Source organism: Paramormyrops kingsleyae, chromosome 2, assembly GCF_048594095.1.
Source record: "Paramormyrops kingsleyae isolate MSU_618 chromosome 2, PKINGS_0.4, whole genome shotgun sequence".
Classification (NCBI taxonomy): Eukaryota; Metazoa; Chordata; class Actinopteri; order Osteoglossiformes; family Mormyridae; genus Paramormyrops; species Paramormyrops kingsleyae.
This window is the reverse complement of record NC_132798.1, coordinates 17,379,445-17,399,316: the sequence shown is the minus strand read 5'-3', so window position 1 is coordinate 17,399,316 and position 19,872 is coordinate 17,379,445. Positions and strand designations below refer to the sequence as shown.

The 19,872-nt window shown below is 49.0% G+C and overlaps 1 protein-coding gene across 2 annotated transcripts in view; it reads right to left on the bottom strand.

Moving 5' to 3' along the window:
• Positions 1 to 19,872, bottom strand: part of si:dkey-91m11.5 (BCR activator of RhoGEF and GTPase) — a 62,459-nt gene that overhangs the window by 24,874 nt on the left and 17,713 nt on the right. For both annotated transcript variants that reach the window (XM_072706967.1, XM_072706970.1), the window contains exons 2-4: positions 5,326 to 5,510; positions 3,562 to 3,666; positions 2,499 to 2,684 (exon numbers count right to left, since the gene is read on the bottom strand). In XM_072706967.1, coding sequence (XP_072563068.1) covers positions 2,499 to 2,684; positions 3,562 to 3,666; positions 5,326 to 5,510 — 476 coding nt within the window. The remainder of the gene's footprint in view (positions 1 to 2,498; positions 2,685 to 3,561; positions 3,667 to 5,325; positions 5,511 to 19,872) is intronic.

Here is a 19,872-nt window from a genome sequence, read left to right as displayed (position 1 = left end):
CCCTCACACCATCCACCATTCTTTTCAAAGGTAAAGTGCAGGTTAATTTGATTGATGTATTTTTACTTTACATTTTGTATTAATCATTTTTATATGAATATTTTTGGGTTGTGGAACGAATCATCTGTTTCCATTACTTCTAATGGGAAAATTTGCTTTGATATACGAGTGCTTTGGATTATGAGCACGTTTCTGGAACGAATTATGCTCGCAATCCAAGGTTTTACTGTACAATGCTCTTACACCCTACATGGCCACAACCCTCTGCGATAGTCCAAAACTGCGTACGCTCAAGTCCCGTATATAAAAGTGCCTATTTATTTTGCATATACACCTATTCCTAACCTGTCCTATACTTTAAATCATGCCTAGGTTACAGAGCTGTATATATATATATAATGTACATTCTATGTAAAAACTACAGCAGTTTTAATGTATTGTTTAGGGAAAATTAATTTAAAAAAAAACACTGTACATGCACAGCACAGTACTTTGTAATATTTTTTAACAGTAATTGTTCAAAAAGTGCGTAAGATGCAGGCTGACTGTAGTTGACTTCTTTTCTAAACTGTTTTCATCTTATATATATTGTTTGCTTCATGTTTGATTGCATCTGCTTTGGAAGTCATTTTAACATCATTGACAGTCATCCTTTGGATCAACACAATTAGCAGCTCAGGTTCAGGTAGTCCAATAGGGGTACCACCAAGCTCTCCTGTTCCTCAGATTCTGCTAACTGACTGACTTCTGCTCAGACCAAGCCAAGGGAGGAAGAATAAGAGCAGCAGTCCGAGGAGGAAGAGTAAGAGGCAGAATTCTGGGGAGGAAGAGTAAGAGGCAGCTCTCCGGTGAGGAAGAGGAAGAGGCAGAGCTCCTGGAAGGAAGAGTAAGAGGCAAAGCAGCGGGAGGATGAAGAGAAAGAGGCAGTTGGGAGGAAGAGTAAGAGGCAGAGCTCCGGGGGGGGAAGAGTAAGAGGCAATTGGGAAGAAAAGTAAGAGGCAGTTGGGAGGGAGAGTAAGAGGCAGAGCTCTGGTGACCTTTTGGGTGCGGCTGTGCCTACGTGATTTACCACCACGTTATCTCACAAGCAGAGCAGGCACCGGGAGATTAGAGCACCCACATGAGCCACACGCACACACACGCCAGCCCTCCCACGTGAACATGGGCACCGCTTATCACCATCCATCCTGCACTGACACGTCTTGACAGCAATGTCATAATATGCCCCAGATTTCCAAAACAAACAGGGCCATGCCGGGCCCTTGGAAGCCGACCGAGATGGGACACGCTTCGCGAAATGCGGCACACATATCGGGGGGACGGGGATAACAGCCACTACAAAAAAATAAAAATAATTAATAAGAACACCCAGCACATGGGATAACGGCAAGCTTACAAGCATAGATCTGGTGACGTGTAAATCTGCATGGCACCAAAGCTGCACAAGTCCATGGAAATCTGGCGCTTAACACTGACGCCAACCTCAGAGATTTAGAATAAGCTAGAATCTCACATTAAATTCAATAAAATAACCAGCGTGAAGAGGCTCGTGGGGATTCAGCCGACAGCAGCCCCAAAGCTCAGGCTCGACTATGAATGCTTAATTTATCTATCAGATGCTTTTATCCAAAGGGCCCAATGGCGCAATTACTCTGCTGATCCTGAGATTTGAACCAGTGACTTCCTGATCACAGCCACTGCGCATCCTACCTCTCTGAGCCACACGCTGCCACCTAAAAAAGGAGGCAGCCAGGGGTCACATGGGGAGTCATTTCCAGCACTGGTCCAACTGTCACCGAGTAGCCAGTGTCCCTGAAGCAATCAGTGACAGTAATCCCAGAGAGGTGTCCGCCGGCAAAAGGCCGACTGACCTCATAATGTCACTCCGTGCCCATAACGGAGCTACTTTGTCACCACTTTCTTGGAAACCATTCCTTTATGGTATTGTCTTTATTGCTGCAGTGAGAACTGAATTCCAGTATACAGGAAATACGTCACAAAAACCGGTCAATCAGAACTGAGGAAACAGGAATAAAATCTGAAGCTGATCATGCTTTAAATATTGACCGCAGAGTGAAAGCGATGCCACACACTCCATCAGCTCAGTCTCTCGCCGTTTGTGATACACACCAAGCTACATTAATTTACCGCATTTCACACAAGTTGGGATCAGATTTAAAACTGGGTCTGCATGTGCTAGTGGCGATACACCTGGCAGGATGGCGAGGACTTGGGATGAACATAAAGCTGAGTTGAGTTGTATAAAAGGAGGGCTTGAAAGAGTAAGGGCACAGGACCATTCAGGAACGTGGTAACTAGATAATACAGGGGATTCCAGGATAAGAAAGACCCTGCGGTTAATGCACATGATCAGCTTCATCTCTGCTGGAGCCAGCGAAGCATGTTTGCCAAGAGTTAACATGACGGAGACCCATGGCCTACACCGAACAGGCCCACACACAAGAAGAGCGTGAAAGCGGCATATCAAAGGGGCTCACCAGCTTCTGGAAGAGGTCTCCCACACACTGATGGTGACTCCACTGCTGAACCCGGGGCAGCAGGCCATCATAGAATTCCCTGTGGATCTCATAGAGCTCAGGCACTTTGAAGAAGATGGTCTCGATCTGCGGGACGGTGAGAACGGGCTGGGAGGTGGTGGCGGCTGCCTTCAGGGGCTTCATCGGCTGGGGGGGGGGGGGGGGTTGATGTGTTAGGCATGGCATCTGTGGCATGTGTGCTGCATCGCTGCGCGTAATGTATCTTAAAGGAGGCAAATTCGGGAAAAGAAAGCAATATATTGCAAATGTTCCTACAAAACAAAAATGTCAAAACTCCTTTCCACCTATTTTTGAAAGTTGCTTCAATGGATGTTATTATCTGCATCAAAATGAGAGCCAGTCCCCATAAAGACCTGAACAAGTATGCTTGCATGCATTTTTGTGTGTGTTTCTGCGTGCTTGTAGGCTAATGTTTATATGATAACTGAGGTCCAGCTGACTCAAGCCAACTCTACTCACAAGAAGCAGTATATTGTGGGTAAGAGACAGTTGCCACATTTACAAACCATCAAGCAAAGTATTCATTTCTACAAAACATGCTAATAGTCTGGCACTGAGACATGCAGGACCAATCAAATCAAATCTAAATAAATATGCATCAGGACTCGTGAGAAACCATGGGAACCTCTGACAAGGAGAAGTGGTAAAGAAGCTACTATATAACAGAAAACAGCAGTGGGAGAAAAAACAGCTTAATCTGCAATCACGTGCTTCAGGCAGATAGGAGACGTTCAGGCTAGATGTGTTTAGGTAACTGCAGATGCTGCCCTTTGTCTTCTCTCCTGTGGGACAAGGTGGCAAATTTCTACAGACTCTGGTGATCCTGAGCCTCAGATCCCATGACAGATTGATAATCACACATCATTGTGATGCCTGTTAAAATGTCTCTGCTGCTGTGGCAGTAATGTTTCCATTTCCATTTGGAGAGCGTTCAGGAGTTGTGTTTACAGTGGTCACAGGTCACGTGACCCAGTCATATCCACACCAGTCCGGCTTTTCTCACCAGCAGCAGCGCCTCCAAGTGGCTGAGGTATGTCTCCTCACTGGCCAGGATGCCGGAGAGCACCCACTTGCGCATCTCCAGGCCCTTCTCCATGTCCAGTTCAGTCTGTGGATAAGGAGAAGTGAAGGCCTCATCAACCAGGCTCAAAACTACGACTACATCTCTAGAGTGAGATCTGTAATAAACAAAAGGATCTGTCATGCTTGACTTCATAGTTAACAGATTAAGTGGGAGGTTTTTGTGCAAATTACCTTATGCCATTTATCATCCATGGAGACAATGGGGATGATACGCAGAGAGTATCGCACGTCTCCCCGGACTCATGAGTACTGACCATCATGGATGGGGGCATACACTGGGGCGAGGCCACTTGGGCATTGGCCTTGGCTGTAATCTGATTGGCCCCCAGAGCACCCCTCCCCTTGAATATTGACAACTGACAACAAGGTTGGCCCCTCTGCATGACTCATAACCCTTCTTTTGCCCCGAAACTTAAAAAAAAATCCAGGATTTGCCTCTGGGTCAACAACCACAATATCCAGTAAAGATGTTAGATTTAGGAAGGTAAGCATAACAGATTCATAGTTTCCCAGGCTGAAGGCGCAGATCAATCTCTGAAGACACAATGGTGTGACTGTTCTGTTCCCATCCGGTTTTGTTCCTTACAGTTACAGTCTGAACTGCTTCCTCTATCAGAATGTCTGCCAGTTCATCCAGCTCCTCGGGTGGAAATTCACACCCACAGGCTACAGAGACGTAAGACGGGGGCGCCGTGTCATTAACGGGGGTGAGGGTGTTGAGTCACCTATTCAGATTGTTAACGGTTATCTATGGCTGGCGTCCACTGATTGCCAAGCAAAGTGAGGTGGCCTTTGGTCTTAAGATGGACATACCCAGGCTGGAGGGGAGGGGGCCACCAAGTAACCATGCCCAGGACCAGAATACAAAGATCATGCATGTTCAGCCGGCTTCATTTCTTGGCAAATAAACACAGCCCGGTCTCTGTCATTAAAGACTGAAATCCCTTAAACAGACTGTCAGCCTTGGGGTCGGCAGCTGCTGGACCCGGGCCAGACAGGGTTGAGCTGAGGAGAGGAAAGGGCAGGCCGTGTAGGAGCAGCACGGCCCAGTGGCGTGCCTTCGAATTCATCACCACCTGCTATTGAAATACTCGCAACATGCAGATACTTCTCAGCATGTCGGGAGAACCTTGCTGGCTATAATCACCGCCCCCCACCTCAAAATCCAGCCCAGAAGCTCTATTCTGCATGTTCCCCAAACCACAGAAATCACCACTGGATCGCCCATCCACACAATTCCTTTTCGCCAGCAGTTAGCAATCACTGAGCAGCACCGATCACTGTCAGGTGGTGGATGTGATCCACATTTATTTACTGGACAGTCTTGTCCAAAGTGTCATACAAGTGAGCTAGATAATACATCACCAGTCACCAGTCAAGGAGCTGACTTGGGTACAAGTGCTGCTAGGTGGAGCTTCCAATGAGTGACTGGTAATTGCAAAATAACATTAGTGCAAGAGCCATACAACATATTTTAAAACCTTGCAAGAACCTACTACAAGATCTAATCAAATCAAAACACTATGTGGACTAGGTTTGTATGAAGTACAAAAATATAAGAGCCTTTTTAAGGGCCATTATTGACAAGAGGTTATAAGCACGAGACTTGGTTTCAGAAGGTCCACCCCCTCGCTCAAGAAGACCTACCCTCTCGAAGCAGGCCATACCCTGAGTGCTATCTCACCGATTTGGAAGACTCGAGGGAGCCTGAGGAAAGCGTGTCCCGGCTGCTGCGGCTCTTGGAACTGAGGCGGGGAGAGGAAGCAGGAGAGTCGTCGATGTAGGGCATCCCATCATGGTGTCGGCGCTGCTCTTCCGCCCGGTCCGCATCGTACCCGTAGGTAGGCGGAGTCCCGCTGAAAGAGGTGTCTGGGTGTCGGGGGGAAAAAAGAAGAGCAGGACAGTAGGGTCAATAAGGGGCACTCTACAAGAATTTGGGAATTTGCAGAAGTCAAGTTGGGAGAAAGAGTCCTCAAGGTCTCCCGGTTTGCCGACCATTTCTGGAGGCTCCGGACTGCACTTTCGAGGATCCAGGTGACATTGCAGCCCTCTCACCTGAGACCTACACAATCCAGACGATCACCTACCATCCAGCCTGTCCTCACCGTGACCGTTTGCTGATAGCGCTCGGCTAACAGCAGGGGGCAGTTTGCTCTTGGCCCTGGTTTTACTACACCGCCCGAAAGCTCATCTCATCCGTATGCTGGCCAGGTCTTGACAAGGCCATCACTTACTTCTCGAGCATAAATCACCTCGCTACGTGGAAGAACAGACTTCCTGAAGCCTTCCCTGCCTGTAGAAACAATCACCTGCCAAGGGCTCCCCTGCCTTTCCATTTAAAAATTGCTGTGTGTAAGGCTTTCACATTCTGCAGCCCCTCCCCCCCAGCGAATGCGGTTCGAGGAATTGGGGCTCCGCTTTTACCAAAGCCAATATAAAATCACTCCGGATGAATACCAAACCTGTATGTCCCCGATAATTACAGGCCAAACATCCCACTCATTAGCAATCCAGCTGCCGGCATGATTAAAATTTCATGTCCATAAAATGCCTCAGATGAAAGGCACAGACGAGAAGATAAATCAGTATTTAAAAAAAAAAAAGAGGTTGAAGCATAAATGGGATTTCTTGGAGTTCCTCATTCTTCAGAGAGGCGGCTGCAGAATGACAGATTCATGGAGCTAACAGGAAAGCTTTAAAACGCTTTGACGGCACCATCCGTTTGCAATGGAACCCACTGCAGATGAGGCACTTGTGTCAGATGGAGAGGACTCTAACAGGCAGGGAGGTCAGGTTAAACTTGCACTGTCAAACTCATGGTGTTTGCATTCAAGGATTTTATTCATCACCTGCAGTGAAATACCAGGTGGTCGACTCCACCATAAAAACAGTGACAGCTTATGTTGGGGCAGCATGGTGGGGCAGAGGTTAGCACTGCTGCCTCACACTTCTAGGACCAGGATTCAAGTCTCCACCAGGGTCCCATGTGTGTGGTGTTTGCATGTTCTCCCCGTGTCATTGTGGGGTTTCCTCTGGGAATTCTGACCCTCACAGTCCAAAAAACACACTGAGTTACCAAATTGCCCATAGGTGTACGTGAATGGTGTGTGAGTGAATGGTGTGTGAATGTGCCCTGTGATGGGTTGGTGCCCCATCCTGAGTTGTTCCCTGCCGTACACCTATAGCCTCCGGGATAGGTTCCGGACCAACTGCGACCCTGACCAGCGGCCCTGGGCTGCCCCTGGCCACAACAGTTCCCTACCACAATTGCTAGGGGGCGCACTGCAAACACCTTCTACCTATCCACACCAGGAACCACTAATGTCTTCCTCTAGGACCCCATTACCATAAAAATTTGATTTCTCATCCCCAAGGGCCCAACAAATGAATGTTTTCAATTTAGAAGCACTAGGCAAAAACAATTCTGTCACTAATTTCACCGATTTGTGAGCCCCTGGATTTAAGCAACCCCCCCGGCCCACCACCCCCAACAGTGACTCACTGAAGATGCTTCTCCCAGTGGTCATAAAACCCTGGTCATTAAAACCGTTGCCCTAGTAACCATCCGGTTTCCACAGGGTCCCCGCCCTTCTTATTTTTAGTTTTGGGCGAGCTACTTGGGCGTCCAAACCAACAGAAACCCTGAATGGTGGGGTGACGCGTTACCCAGGAAACCTCACAGAGAGGGAGGGAGTGCCGGGGCCCGCGGCCGAGCAAGATCCAGGGTCAGCGCATCAAGATACACACCAAGGACACGAGGACAAACCCCGAAATAGCCATTACAAAAGCCACAGCAAAGATCCCACTGAGCTTATTCGTTTGGTTGAGTCTCACTCTGGCATCCCCACTGAGGCTAGACCAAGCAGAGGTGCCACATGACAGGAACCCCCAGCCATCGCACCTGGAGCGTGAGAGACCCTGAGGGCCACACGGGGGCGTAACATCGCATGGTAGCCCCACGAAAACCACCCAGCCGATAACAGCAGGCACGACTGGCATGCAGCCCAGCTCTGGGCCACCCCTCCCCCCCGGGCAGTCTCCTGCTCACCCCCCCCCCCCCAAGATGATGGGCCTGAATATCATACTTTTGATATTTAATCCATTGTGTCCATCATCCGAAAGCAAGTCCTGCTAAAGATTACAGGTTTCTATATTTAATGTTTACAACATTAAACATTAAATATAAAAACAACAAAACACCATCTTGAACTGAGTCCTGTGTTTTTTGCTGGAACAGGTTCCTGGCTGATCGCTGATCCTGTGCTCGGTTATGAAAGTCAGGCAGATGTCTATCAAAAAAACAAACAAACCCACGTAAGCCTTAACAAATCCGTAATGACAAAGCCAACAACCAAAGATAGAACATCTGCTCTATTTCACTCCCAAAATCATCACCTCCATTTAACAGCTACTACAGCAAAGAGAGCAGCTGCGTTCAGCTCGACCGGCTCCAAAAACAGGGGAGCCTCCAGCGCAGACCTATCGGCTGCGCAGCCGCATTCAGGCAGACGGGAGCAGAAGGAGGAGAGGAACGGGCAGGATTTGCGGCATCGGTGCCAGGAACTTCCACGTTTGGCCCCACTTACGGGAGGCGGCTAATCAGCGAGTGTGCCTCACTAGGATTAAACGGATTGTCGGCTGGGGCGTGAGGTGTTAGGGGCCCATGAAGGTTCTCTGTTTACACGGAAGCCACCTGCCCATTACAAGTGCCCATGGTCTTTCTGACAGTGCTGATGGTTAGCAGAAACAGGATTAGGATGCTTTCTGTAAATGATTTACCTAAAACACAAAAATCAGATCGCTAAACTGAAATTGTAAACTGACTTCCTGTCCTAATAAGTTGTAAGATAAATGTCACAGTATAAGACAGACAGACGGACAATTTTCTCCACGTGTGTTTTCACAATTAACAATTAAAATTGAGGTTACTTGCATACAGAAGAAGTGTGAGATTTGGGACCCCCCTCGACCTAAAAATTGGGTCTTTGTCAGTCGTGAGAAGTTAGGGGACCATGAGCTTATTCCACCTGATCCACTGGAACCACACGTCCCTGTCCAGAACCGGACATTGGAGCACAAGCCAGGCAGCAGCGTTTCCTTTGGCCAAATGGGGACAGGATCCTGCAGGGGGTGCCGGCCCTCCCGTCCCGTGGTCCCCGGTCCAGACGCAGCAATGCGGTCCTTAGGGCGCCCTCCCGCTGGGACGGATGGGAAGCTGCAGCGCGGCATGTCGGGCCGAGGCGTGAACAGAGTGCTACTCAGCTAAATGCCACCGACCGCCATGCTAGGGCACCTCACCAGGGCCAAAACCAATTACCCAACATCCTCAGCAGCCTGCTGTTTTCCAAAGATGTAAGAAAAGGATGTATGGAGAGCCAGGATAACACAAAGGAACTTACTGTTCCCAAGGGAAATGCATCCAATTAACCGCAACCCACTTAATCCACCCATTTTTATACAAATATGGATTTAGTGTGGCCAAAAAGGACTATCAAAACGGTCCCTGACGCCATTCCAACAGTGCATGCCCAGGGTTCTAGTTAAGGGTGGGGGCAGAACTTAACTCGATGGGGGGGGGGAGGGGGGGCGGGGCCTGGGAGAGGCCGATAAATTGGATACACCAGCAGGGTCATCTGTAAAGCAGGTTTCCTTATTAAACCGGTGCACCGACAGGACCTGGAGGAGGGGGGGGGCTTTTCGAGAGAGGAGGCTGCACTCAGCATGCACCCCCCCCCACAAATATCCCATTTCAAGGCTATTTACTCCACCAAAGAGGCAAGGACCCCAAGCCGCCTCTGAGCACTCTCTTATCCCTCCACACAGATATTTTAGAAGAAATCGAACCTAATTAAAATCTTGCATCTCTGACCAAACTGTCTAGACTAGAGTACTATATTCCTCTGAGAATTTACTCTTTTCTACACCCAAAGCATTGTACTGCAAACGTCTGCGTTACCAGATCCTGAAAATGCACAAGATGACACGTTACAGCGCGATATAACAAAGCCTTTTCCGCACCATGCGCTGGGATACGGACTGAAGGTGACCCCCACTGCGGGACATTAACAATGGTCTCTCGGGAGATGGCACTGTTAGGAGGGTACAGCAAAGCGGACCTCCGTGCACAACTGAAATGAAATACAACACCACGGGCTGTGCTCTCCACCAAACACGGCCAATTAGCAGCGTCTGCCGGCAACATGCGCCACTTGCCGGGATGATCTTCTGGTTTTGTGGTGTAATCATCACTGCTGATAGGTACAGAAAGAAAAGCAGCTTGGCAGAGATGGCAAGATGGAAAAAGAGCCCGCAGGACAGTTAGGGGGCTTTGCTCGGGATGGAGGAGTATGGACACATGCCACTGCAGCGGAACCAGCTTCTCTGGAACTCAAACTCCAGAGTGGTAACTCCTCAAACTCTCTTAACAAGGCCAGAAATGCTAATGATTCAAAAATTTTAATTCCATGGGTACTATTTCCAGTTCTGGATTTACCAGAAGCCAAAGCAGAACATAAACACAGTACGGTCATGATGAACACCCAGAGGAAACCTATGATGGTTCCGTCTGCACTCACTGAATAAAAATAGATTAAGGAAATTCCTGAATTTCCTCATGAGTACCAGAATAGCATCACCATTATAGTCACAGTATATAAATATAATTTCCTACTAACAGGTCATTTTTGTCAGTTGGGAAAAACTATCAAGCCTATGAGTGTTTTACTGAGATAAATACCAGGTTAGTTTAATCGCAGCACACACTGTTCTGCATGTGGAGTTTTCCAGGGAAACACATTAAAAATAGCAACACGAAAGACTTGAGTCTCTGTGAGCATCTGCACCCCTGTTTACATTCTCCTTTAGCCCTTTGAAACCAACTAGCAAGAAGCAAAACAGCACCAGAACTTGTACACAACCATTTCAGGTAAGAATTCCTCAAAAAACTCGACTTTGCCGCACACCCCCGTGTCCATTCCGTTTGGCAGCCCTCTATTCCAGCATCCCCCAAAAAGGAGGTGTGTGTTTTTCTAGAAGTGCTGATCCTGCGGGGATTGCCCTCACCCACCCCCACTATGAGAGATAAGAGGGGATGGCCACCGCCCACGTTCCCACCCCAGCGTGAGGGAGACACGTCCTGGGCCCCCTGCCCCCTCTTCCGATCATCCCCTATGGACCCCAGAGCAGGTACCCGGAGTTTGTGGCTTCTGGGCGTCCCGTGGTATCGCTAGAGCGGCAGAGGATGAAAACAGTCCCTTCCTGTCCCTGGGGTTTAATCACTGGGTGGGGTTTTCTAGGCCCTCACACCTGCTGTTAGATTCTGCATTTCTGCCACAGCAGATGGCTGCAGCAGGGGATGGAGCGCGTCATCTATAACCACGCCATTTAGCAGCACTCAAACCACGTATCTGTCTGGGGCCCCCCAGGTTTGGCCCCCTGTTGGCCCCAAGCAGTCACTACACTAAATATTAAATAAACACATTTCTTATTAAGGTGAGGCTCAAATGGTATGTTCAGCTAACCAGCTAGCTAGCTATGATCTTCAGGCGCTACTTGCTTGCTATTTATTTAGCTGTTGCAACACATGAGAAGGGCAGGAGCGACTTTTTGAGCAGGGCCCCAAAAACAACAAAGCACCTATTTATATCAGTGTTTCTCAATCCGGCCCTCGGGGACCTGCAGACAGTCCATGTTTTTGCTCCCTACTGGGAGCTGGGAGGGAGCAAAAAATGTGGAGCCTCTGTGGGCCCCGAGGACCAGATCGAGAAACACTGATTTATATTACTGGGGCAAATCATCTGAGGAATCAGCTCCTCCCCCCACCCCCACCCCCACTATTTCCATAATCTCCAAGCTACCTGCCACCCTCTGCTGCCTCACACGTCCTTCCACATGCTTCTTAATTTCCTTCTTGATCTAGATCGTTCTTTTCTGGTTTGAGCCATTCCTGGTTGCTCTCTTCTGTTAAGGTGTGGTGCTGTTCACACGCTCACACACACACACACACACACACACACACACACACACACACACACACGCTCACACACACACACACACACACACACACACACGGTCTGCCCGGGAGCCACTTCAGCCACATAAACACACTCAGTGTTAAATTAACACCGGGAGCTCAGGCGTGCATCATTTTCCAGGAGCTCTGCGCCAGTGCCCTTCCTGCAGTGAGAGCCATTTTCCAGTTCTGTCTCATTGATTTATCCCTTTCTTTTACTTGGGGGGGGGGGGGTCACCCAAGGCACACCCAGTCTTACACACCATAAGAGGACAACACGGCCACCTGTCAGCCTCATACAGCTCCCCACAGCTGGTGTGTGTCCTGGTGGGTTAGGATGCTGTATCTGTGATCAGAAGATTGCCTGTTCAAATCCCAGGGTTGGTGTTAGGCCTCGGAACAAGACCCTGAACCTCAAATGCCTCATCCTACTTACCCTACTTAATCTCTTTGGATTAAAACGCTTGCTAAATACATTTCATTCCATGATTTTGTTCCTTTGTTTCTTCCTAATAGGTCATATCTCACTTCCTGTAATGCAGAAGTCTTCCCTGGGGGGTTAATGTGCTCGGCCTCATTCGAACGCTGGCTTTCGCATTTCGCGGGTGGCCAGTTTCACCCCTCCAGGCTTCTCTGCTGGGAGATCCCAGGAAAATGGCGCAGCTGCTGGGGAAATCAAAAATGGGACCGGCGTCTCTATTCAAGGAGCAGACAACGGCTCTCACGGCCCTGTCGGAAAAACAGCAAGGAGAGAGGATTCCGGAAGGGAGCGGGCACAGAGCGGTGCCCGGGGACAGGGAGAGAGGCCCAGCTGAGGGCGATGTGGCGGCTTGGGGGAGGAGAGCAGGCTTAGCCTGAACAAATAGATGGGGCCCTGAGGGAGCGAGTGTGTTTACAGTGGCCAATGGCAGTGGGGGGGGGGGGGGGGGGGGTCATTCGCAGACAGGGCACACTCACACTCCGAATAGAAGCAAAACAAATGAGCATTATTGACATGGAAAACTGTGATCCTATAAAGCTGCACCATAGGAATGGTACAAACAGGACTAACGACCTCTCCCACAAAAACAAGGGATGCATGAGCAGTCTATGACATAAAAGTCCAAATAAAAGCTGTGACAACAGAAAAGGATTGCGAGATTTTTTTTTCCAGGGAAATAATGACCATATGAGACGGGCACTGCAGCGGGCAGCCCTGGGGTCCTCAAACACCAGCATGAGACTTGCTGCTGACAATGCAGCCTGTGTCAGTGCAGAAGCATTCGGGGACCCTGCCTGTGCTCGATTAGGACACAGTAACAGGTTTTCCAGGCGAAGCTCGACCCGTCGCTTGGCCACACCTGTGTGTGGAGGTACTGCCTCTGGACTTCCTAAAGTTACTTGGGACCTCTTACAACTGGACGTATTGTCAGGGAAATGGTCCATCCATTACAATTCATGGTAACACTTTACTTAGAGCAGTCATCATAATGCATTATATATGCCTTCATAATGCATTGTAATGCATTCATGAAGCATTATAAACACGGCTATAAATATTTATAGAAAGGTATAACACATTATAGCAATGTTGATTATGCATTATGACTGCCTTATGAAGCTCTCAGGTATAATGCACTATTAATGTCTTCATAATGCATTATAATGGTCAGATTCGAATTCTGCCGAGTGACACATGAGCTTGTCACTGGCTTCCTGTGAGCTCGCGGTCGATGCGCTGACGATGATGCCCTGTAGCATGTTTGGACTCTACAGCACAAACCTTTTCTCCCTTATATCTTTTTGTCTTTTTATTTAAGAACTTGATTGAGGGAGCCCTCACGTGGGGGGGTGGGGCAGACTGGCCATGTTTACATCATCGCTCCTGTTTATACAGCATCAGTGGGTCACCAGTGAAAGGCCCCGTGGTACATTAGCCATAGTCAGCAGTCAGGAACCACTAGAGCACAGAGACAGACAGGAAGGGTTTTCTGGTGCTTCAGCCACAAAAACAGATGAAGGCAGAGGCGAGGGGGCATCGCTGGGCACACATGACCCCCCGCTAACCCAAAAGTTAGGGGAACCCCAAAATATAGCAATAACATGTGGCAGAGACTGATATCTGTGGCATACCATCCGTGATCGTGGACGGCTTCCAAATATTAAGACTGGGTTTCTAAATACTAATAAAAATCTGAATATTAAATGAACAAAATGATTTCACTTGTTCTTCTATCACAATCAATGAGAACTAAACCTATTATCGATTTCATTCCACTTGGAAAGATAAGTTACAACAGCTTAAGCCAAGCCAGTGTGCCCAACAAAACACTCAAGTTCAAGCAACTTGAAAAACTGTTTTTTGTTTAAAAAAAGGGTTACTCAGGGTTTATTTGGGGCTCAAATAAAGCTTGTGTCCTCAGGGTCTCCCACTAACTGTTTTCAAAGTCGGTTTAAAGCATGAAGTGACTTTTGACTGGTCAACAGCCAACAGGATAAAAATGCTTGGAGTGACCGGACGCCAATCTGAAGAGCATGTCTCGTTGACGATGAGGAAGCTCAGGAGGGGGACACAGCAAGGACACGCACTTCCCACCGGAAACAGAGTCCATTCTTCTAGGGGATTCTGTAGCGAGGTCACCTTTCCGAACCAGACAGGGCACGCCCCATCCCCTGCCCCTCACACCCGCGATTCCCACGCAGACCAGGAAGGATTCTGTCTGCTCAAAAAGGCTCCAGGATCCCAGGGCTGATTTTAGGGTTGTGTAAGGTGGGGGTCATAAGAGGGACCATAACTCATACACAGGGGCCAACCTTATCATCAGCCAATGATATGTTTTGAATCAGTGAGTGACAGAGGAGGGGGCACTCCGGAGGCCAATCAGCTTTCAGTGACCTCGCCCCTGTGACTGCACCCCTGTGGTACAAAATTCTCCAGAATGACTGTGTAGCTTCCTCCTACGACTTCTTTAGAAAGAGTGCTTCCTTCAGACTGCAGGACCACAGACTAAATAAAAGAACCCTCTTGCTATGCGAAGCCAAACCGTGTGAGTCATCATTCTTATAAAAAAAAATAATAATAATCTTATTCTTATTAAAAAGAAAAAAAACATTTTTTTAGCCGATGGGGGGTTGGGGAGAAGATTAAAAGCAAGCCGTGAGATCTATGTCCACCATGATGCCAAAGTTACCATGATCTATTTCTTAGTTACCTGGGCTGGGCACTTCCCTGGGGGGGCCTGGCAGGGCGGTGCCAAGGACAACACCTCCCACATACCTTTGTTTAGAAGCCCAGAGCTGCTCCGAATGCCACTCAGCCCCCCTCCCCCCCACCCCCTTCTCAATCCCTTCGTCACACCAGCAAATAAATTTCGTTTAAAAAAAATAATAATAAAATCATCCTGGGCCAGCAGTCTCAGTTTTCTGTCTCCATAATTGAGCAATTTGCCATCTGAAGTTTTTTGGACAGCGTCCGTGTCTGAGGAAAAACAGCCCAATAGAGCTGTCAGGATCCAACACACTGCTGGTGCTGCATGTGTCTTTGGGTCCTGCTGAATTGGCACATACCATGGCTGTATCTGCAGGAGGTCCATCTGGCCACGACAACCCAGCGAGACCTTTGTCTCTTTCTCTAGACTCCATAGGCAATGCTCCTCTCCACCTTGGATGTGGAGAAACTGCTGTCAGTGTCTCCACTCCCTGCCGGTTTGTTATTCTAATCTTCCCCTTCTGGAAGGTTCATACACCCTGAGAAGTCAATGACTGCTTTTCCCTGTTTACATGCTAGCCAGGTGGGACCCTATCAAACTAACAGATTTCCAAAGACCAAAGTACAGCGCGGAGATAAGCGGCCAGTAGGAGGCAGACACCGGCGAATGAGTCACTCTGAAACACGCAGTGCGCAACACACGGCCAAATCACAAGCTGGAGGACGGTGGAGGCACATGGGAAATATTTTGTGTTAATAATCTGCCAATATTTATAATCTGTTACAGAAATGTACAAGTGTATGGACCGAGCCAGGTCATGACCCTGAGGCAGAGGAACATTCTGGTAATGCAAAGGGATCCACTTCATGTATTCCTCAAAATGCATCCCCAGGAATATGAAGGTGACAGATCGCCTTGACGATCTCCCATTGCCACCAGGAGAAAGGCATGGGTGCCACACCAGGCCACCAGCGCGGACGGAAACCATCCACTATAGAAACATGCAGCAACTGGTGAGACCGTCACAAAGTGTTTGGGCTAAACTCGAGGAACCCAGTCAGTCCTCAGCAGTGCACATTTCTGCTCCCTCCCTGCTCCCAGTGCTCCTGTACCAGGTACTCTGTGTTCTTGATTTCTTGGGTGTTTGGTTCAGGGGGTGCTAGGAGCTGGGTGGGAGCCATATCGTGAACTGTCGGCAGGACGCAGTCGAGAAACACCATGTTAATGCATGTCATTTCTGAGGGAAACGTCACGCTGAAAAGACGACTGGCTGGCTTCGCACTGCAATGCTGCATGAACGTTTTAGACTGTCGGTTTAAAAAAGCACTGATTCTCTACAAAAAATGGGAATTCTCAAGAATGCTTATGATTACTATAAAATTCTTTGATATCTCAGGCACAAGGAGCCCTGTATGTGAACTGTGAATTTCTGACTTCATATCAGCTGCTGTAACTCAAACAGTTTCACCCCAAAAATAAAACCCGAACTAGGACCAGTAACAGATGATCACGCACACATACAAAAAACAGGCGAGATGTCATTCTCTCCCACCTTCCTCACTTCGCCCTGAGGTTAGTGCGACTATAACTCCCCCCACCCCCAACAGTAAACAGCCTCTGGGAGCACCATCAGCCCCCCCTCACTGGCATACATATTTACATATTCATAGGAATCTTCCCCAGGAATTCAACAGACACACACTGTTAATCTTCTCATCTTCAAAAAAGCTTCACTAGTGGCTCTTATTGAAACTACTGACCCATAGACAAAAAAACCACAGTAATCAATCACACGCGATGTTTCTTTCAGGATCTTACCAAAGGGAAGGTGAAGTGAATTCTTGTGCATTCGGCTATGGTCTGTGGCTCAGCAGGTTAGACCTCTCTGCAAGTCATTTAAAGGTTGCCAGTTCTAGCCTCAACAGAATGGTCCCCCCCCCCCCACAAGATGCCCCAAGGACTCCAGATAAACAGCTCAAACCCCAAGCTTCACTCTCACCTGTATAATGTGTGCGTGTCTCAAAGAGGAGAAAGACGGGACATGTGAGAAGAAGCATTCCAATGTACTTATCCATCCATCCATCCATCCATCCATTAACAGTCTGATCACTTATCCTATTCAGGGTCATGGGGGGTCCAGACCCAATGAGTACAAGGCAGGGAACAACCCAGGATGGGGCGCCATCCCATGGTAGGGCAAACTCCACACACGTGGAACCACAGAGGGGGTTTGAACCCTGGTATTAGGTTTGGTAACAGATCTAATGACTGTGTCACCGTGACACTTCTGCAAATGGCAAATAGAGCTTAATTTTCATTTTGCATGTGGGGGGGGGGGCTTCCCAAGAAGAACTGGGAAGCACTAACAAGAAGAGCGAGTCATAGGCGAGCCCCCATGACCCTCAAAGCACAGCTGAGGAGCTGACAGTGCCCCCATTGGGGGGGGGGGGGTGGTTGGAAGAAGAGTAAAAAAAAAAAAAAAAAGAAGTGGGGGTGGCAAAATGATCAGTGGTTTGGGGTTAGAGCCCCCCCGAGAGCACTAAGCAGCAGGGCAGCTCAGAAGTGGAACCGAGGATATCGGTTCAAATCCCATGAGCTGCTGTTGTACCATGCCCCCGAATTCCATAATTAAATATTAAACTACATAAAATGTAAAACTAAGGACTAGGCCATTTGCTTCTGGATAAAACCATCTGCTAAGAGACTAAATTATTAACGAACCAGCTTCTAGAATCAGAGGGCCGTGTTTCATGGATCTATAATCCCATCTGTGACATGTACAAAAGATTCAACCTCCTCTCAAGCACTTAGCACATGTACTCTGGGCCACCAGGCAAAGCTGCATGAAACAGGAGGGCGAGCAGCTTTGGTGAGGCATGAACATGGGGGAGGGCCTTTGACCAGCATGCAGGTGACACAGGACCCCCCCGCGCTTCTCACACCTGCCGTCGCATTCAGCATGTCTCTGGAGCATCAGTGCTCCTATCAGCTGACCTGGGGAGGCCGTGACCGGCTCCTACTGGCTTGAATGCTATATTTTCAAGGGGGCTCTCCACCTCTGTCTTCATCTCCACGGACCCCCTCCCAGCAGCACCATTGACACCACCACCACCGCCACAGGATCACAGCATGCACACCATCGCATGAGTCAACGCAGCGCATCACGCAAACCGCCTCCGAGATCCGCAAGTTATCGCCGGGAGGGCGTCATGTTTGCGAGATGCGATGCACATCTGTCAAAAATCCCAGGCATGGGCCGGCCAGGAGGCCCAATCAGACACGAATGTTCTTCCCGAACACAGGCGGGGGGTGGCGGCGAGAAAATAAGAGGCGCCATCATTTACCAGGAACGCTGAAGGCTTCCGTCGGCACACAGGCACAGAGCATTGCCTTTAGGGAGCTGCTGCCCCAGTCAGCTTTTAGCTCCTCCCTCTGGTGCCATCCACTGGGGGGGGTGGGGGGCTTTGAATGGTAAGACCTACCAGAGTGATCACATTATGTTTAAGATGCTCTGTCGTAGCAGGGGCACACATGCCATAGATAAGGCCTTTTAAAGCACCCAACACCCCCCCCCCCCCACCAAGCCAGCCCCCGCCAAGGCCTGCCCCATGTTGATTCAGCCCCCCCACCCGCACCGGACCTGCGGGACCAGAAAAAGGCTCCCTTTCATGAAATTGAGAGAAGTGAAAACTGCCCAGATTCCTCAGCTTCCTTTAAACATAGCAGAGGACAGAAAAGCGACTGTGGACAGAGGAGAGGATGAATAAATGGAGCAGAGGATACAAATATCAATGTGGACAGAGAAGACGATGATTAAAGGGGGTGAGGCTGACAAACGGCACAACTACAGCAGACCAGGACAGAGAGACACAGACAGTCAGGGCACTGTCTACTGTCATAGCTGTTTATGAAGAGGTTCCTCAGTCCAGAGACACACTGACAGACAGACAGATAGACACACACACACACACACACACACACACACACACACACACAGACAGCTTAGTTATCTATTTTCTTTGCGAAGACTCTCCATTCATTTCTATGGCTTAAACCCTAATGCCAACAATGACTGATAAGAAATGTGCCCCACATCATCAAAATAACAGGTTTTAATCACATTGTGGGGACATCTATATACATATATTTGGCAATGAATACATAACCCACACACACACAGACACGCATCAGCAGTCCCGTCCTAATTGAATCTACTAACGATGGCATTATGGGCTGCGTCTGACAGCTCATCCATTAACATGTGACCTGCACATTCCTCAGACACATTGTCCCCGTTGTGGTTCCTGCTCTTCATATCCGTCAGACAGCAGGGGCAGGTAGACGGCGAGGGGGGAGGGGGGAGGGGGGAGGGGTGCGCGGCATGCATTCACAGACGGGCCTCCTGACGGGGCGGGAGCTAGTTTGCCCGTGGCCATCCCCCCCCACCTCGCCCCGCCACCCTTTAACAGTCTGGATTCCTGGGCTCTCCAAACAACTACAACCAGAAGTTCTCTATCAGGCGTGGGGTGTAGAAAATGACTCATGGCTGGTGTAGCTGGAAGGCTGACTGACGATGGCCTGGGCCACCTCTTCTTGTGCTATTCTAGCGCAACGCGGGCAGGTCAGCCTGGAACTGCTCAAGGCGGGACCTGGTGTGCCTGCAAGTCCGCGCTCGTCCTGGCTGCTGTTTTCAAAACAAAAACAGCGTGTGAAAAAAAGCTCAGGTTCGGTCTAAAGCCTTTCATTAATAGAACAATGTTTAACCAACTTCTTGACAGATGGAGCGGTGAACTGCGGAGAAGCACCATCAGGAGCCCTGCGTGGAACCTGAGGGATGGCTGGAGTTGCCGAGGTAACTCGCCCGTGGATGGTCTTAATAGGGGAGAGTGTCATTTAGAGCTGGGAATCATGGGAAAATGCGACAGGGGTCCAGAATTCCGTGATCATTTACATTTAACCTACTTAGCGGCACTTTGAGGAAGCAGGGCCAGGCAATCCCAGGAGTTAAGGTCCTCGCTCGAGGGGCCAGTGG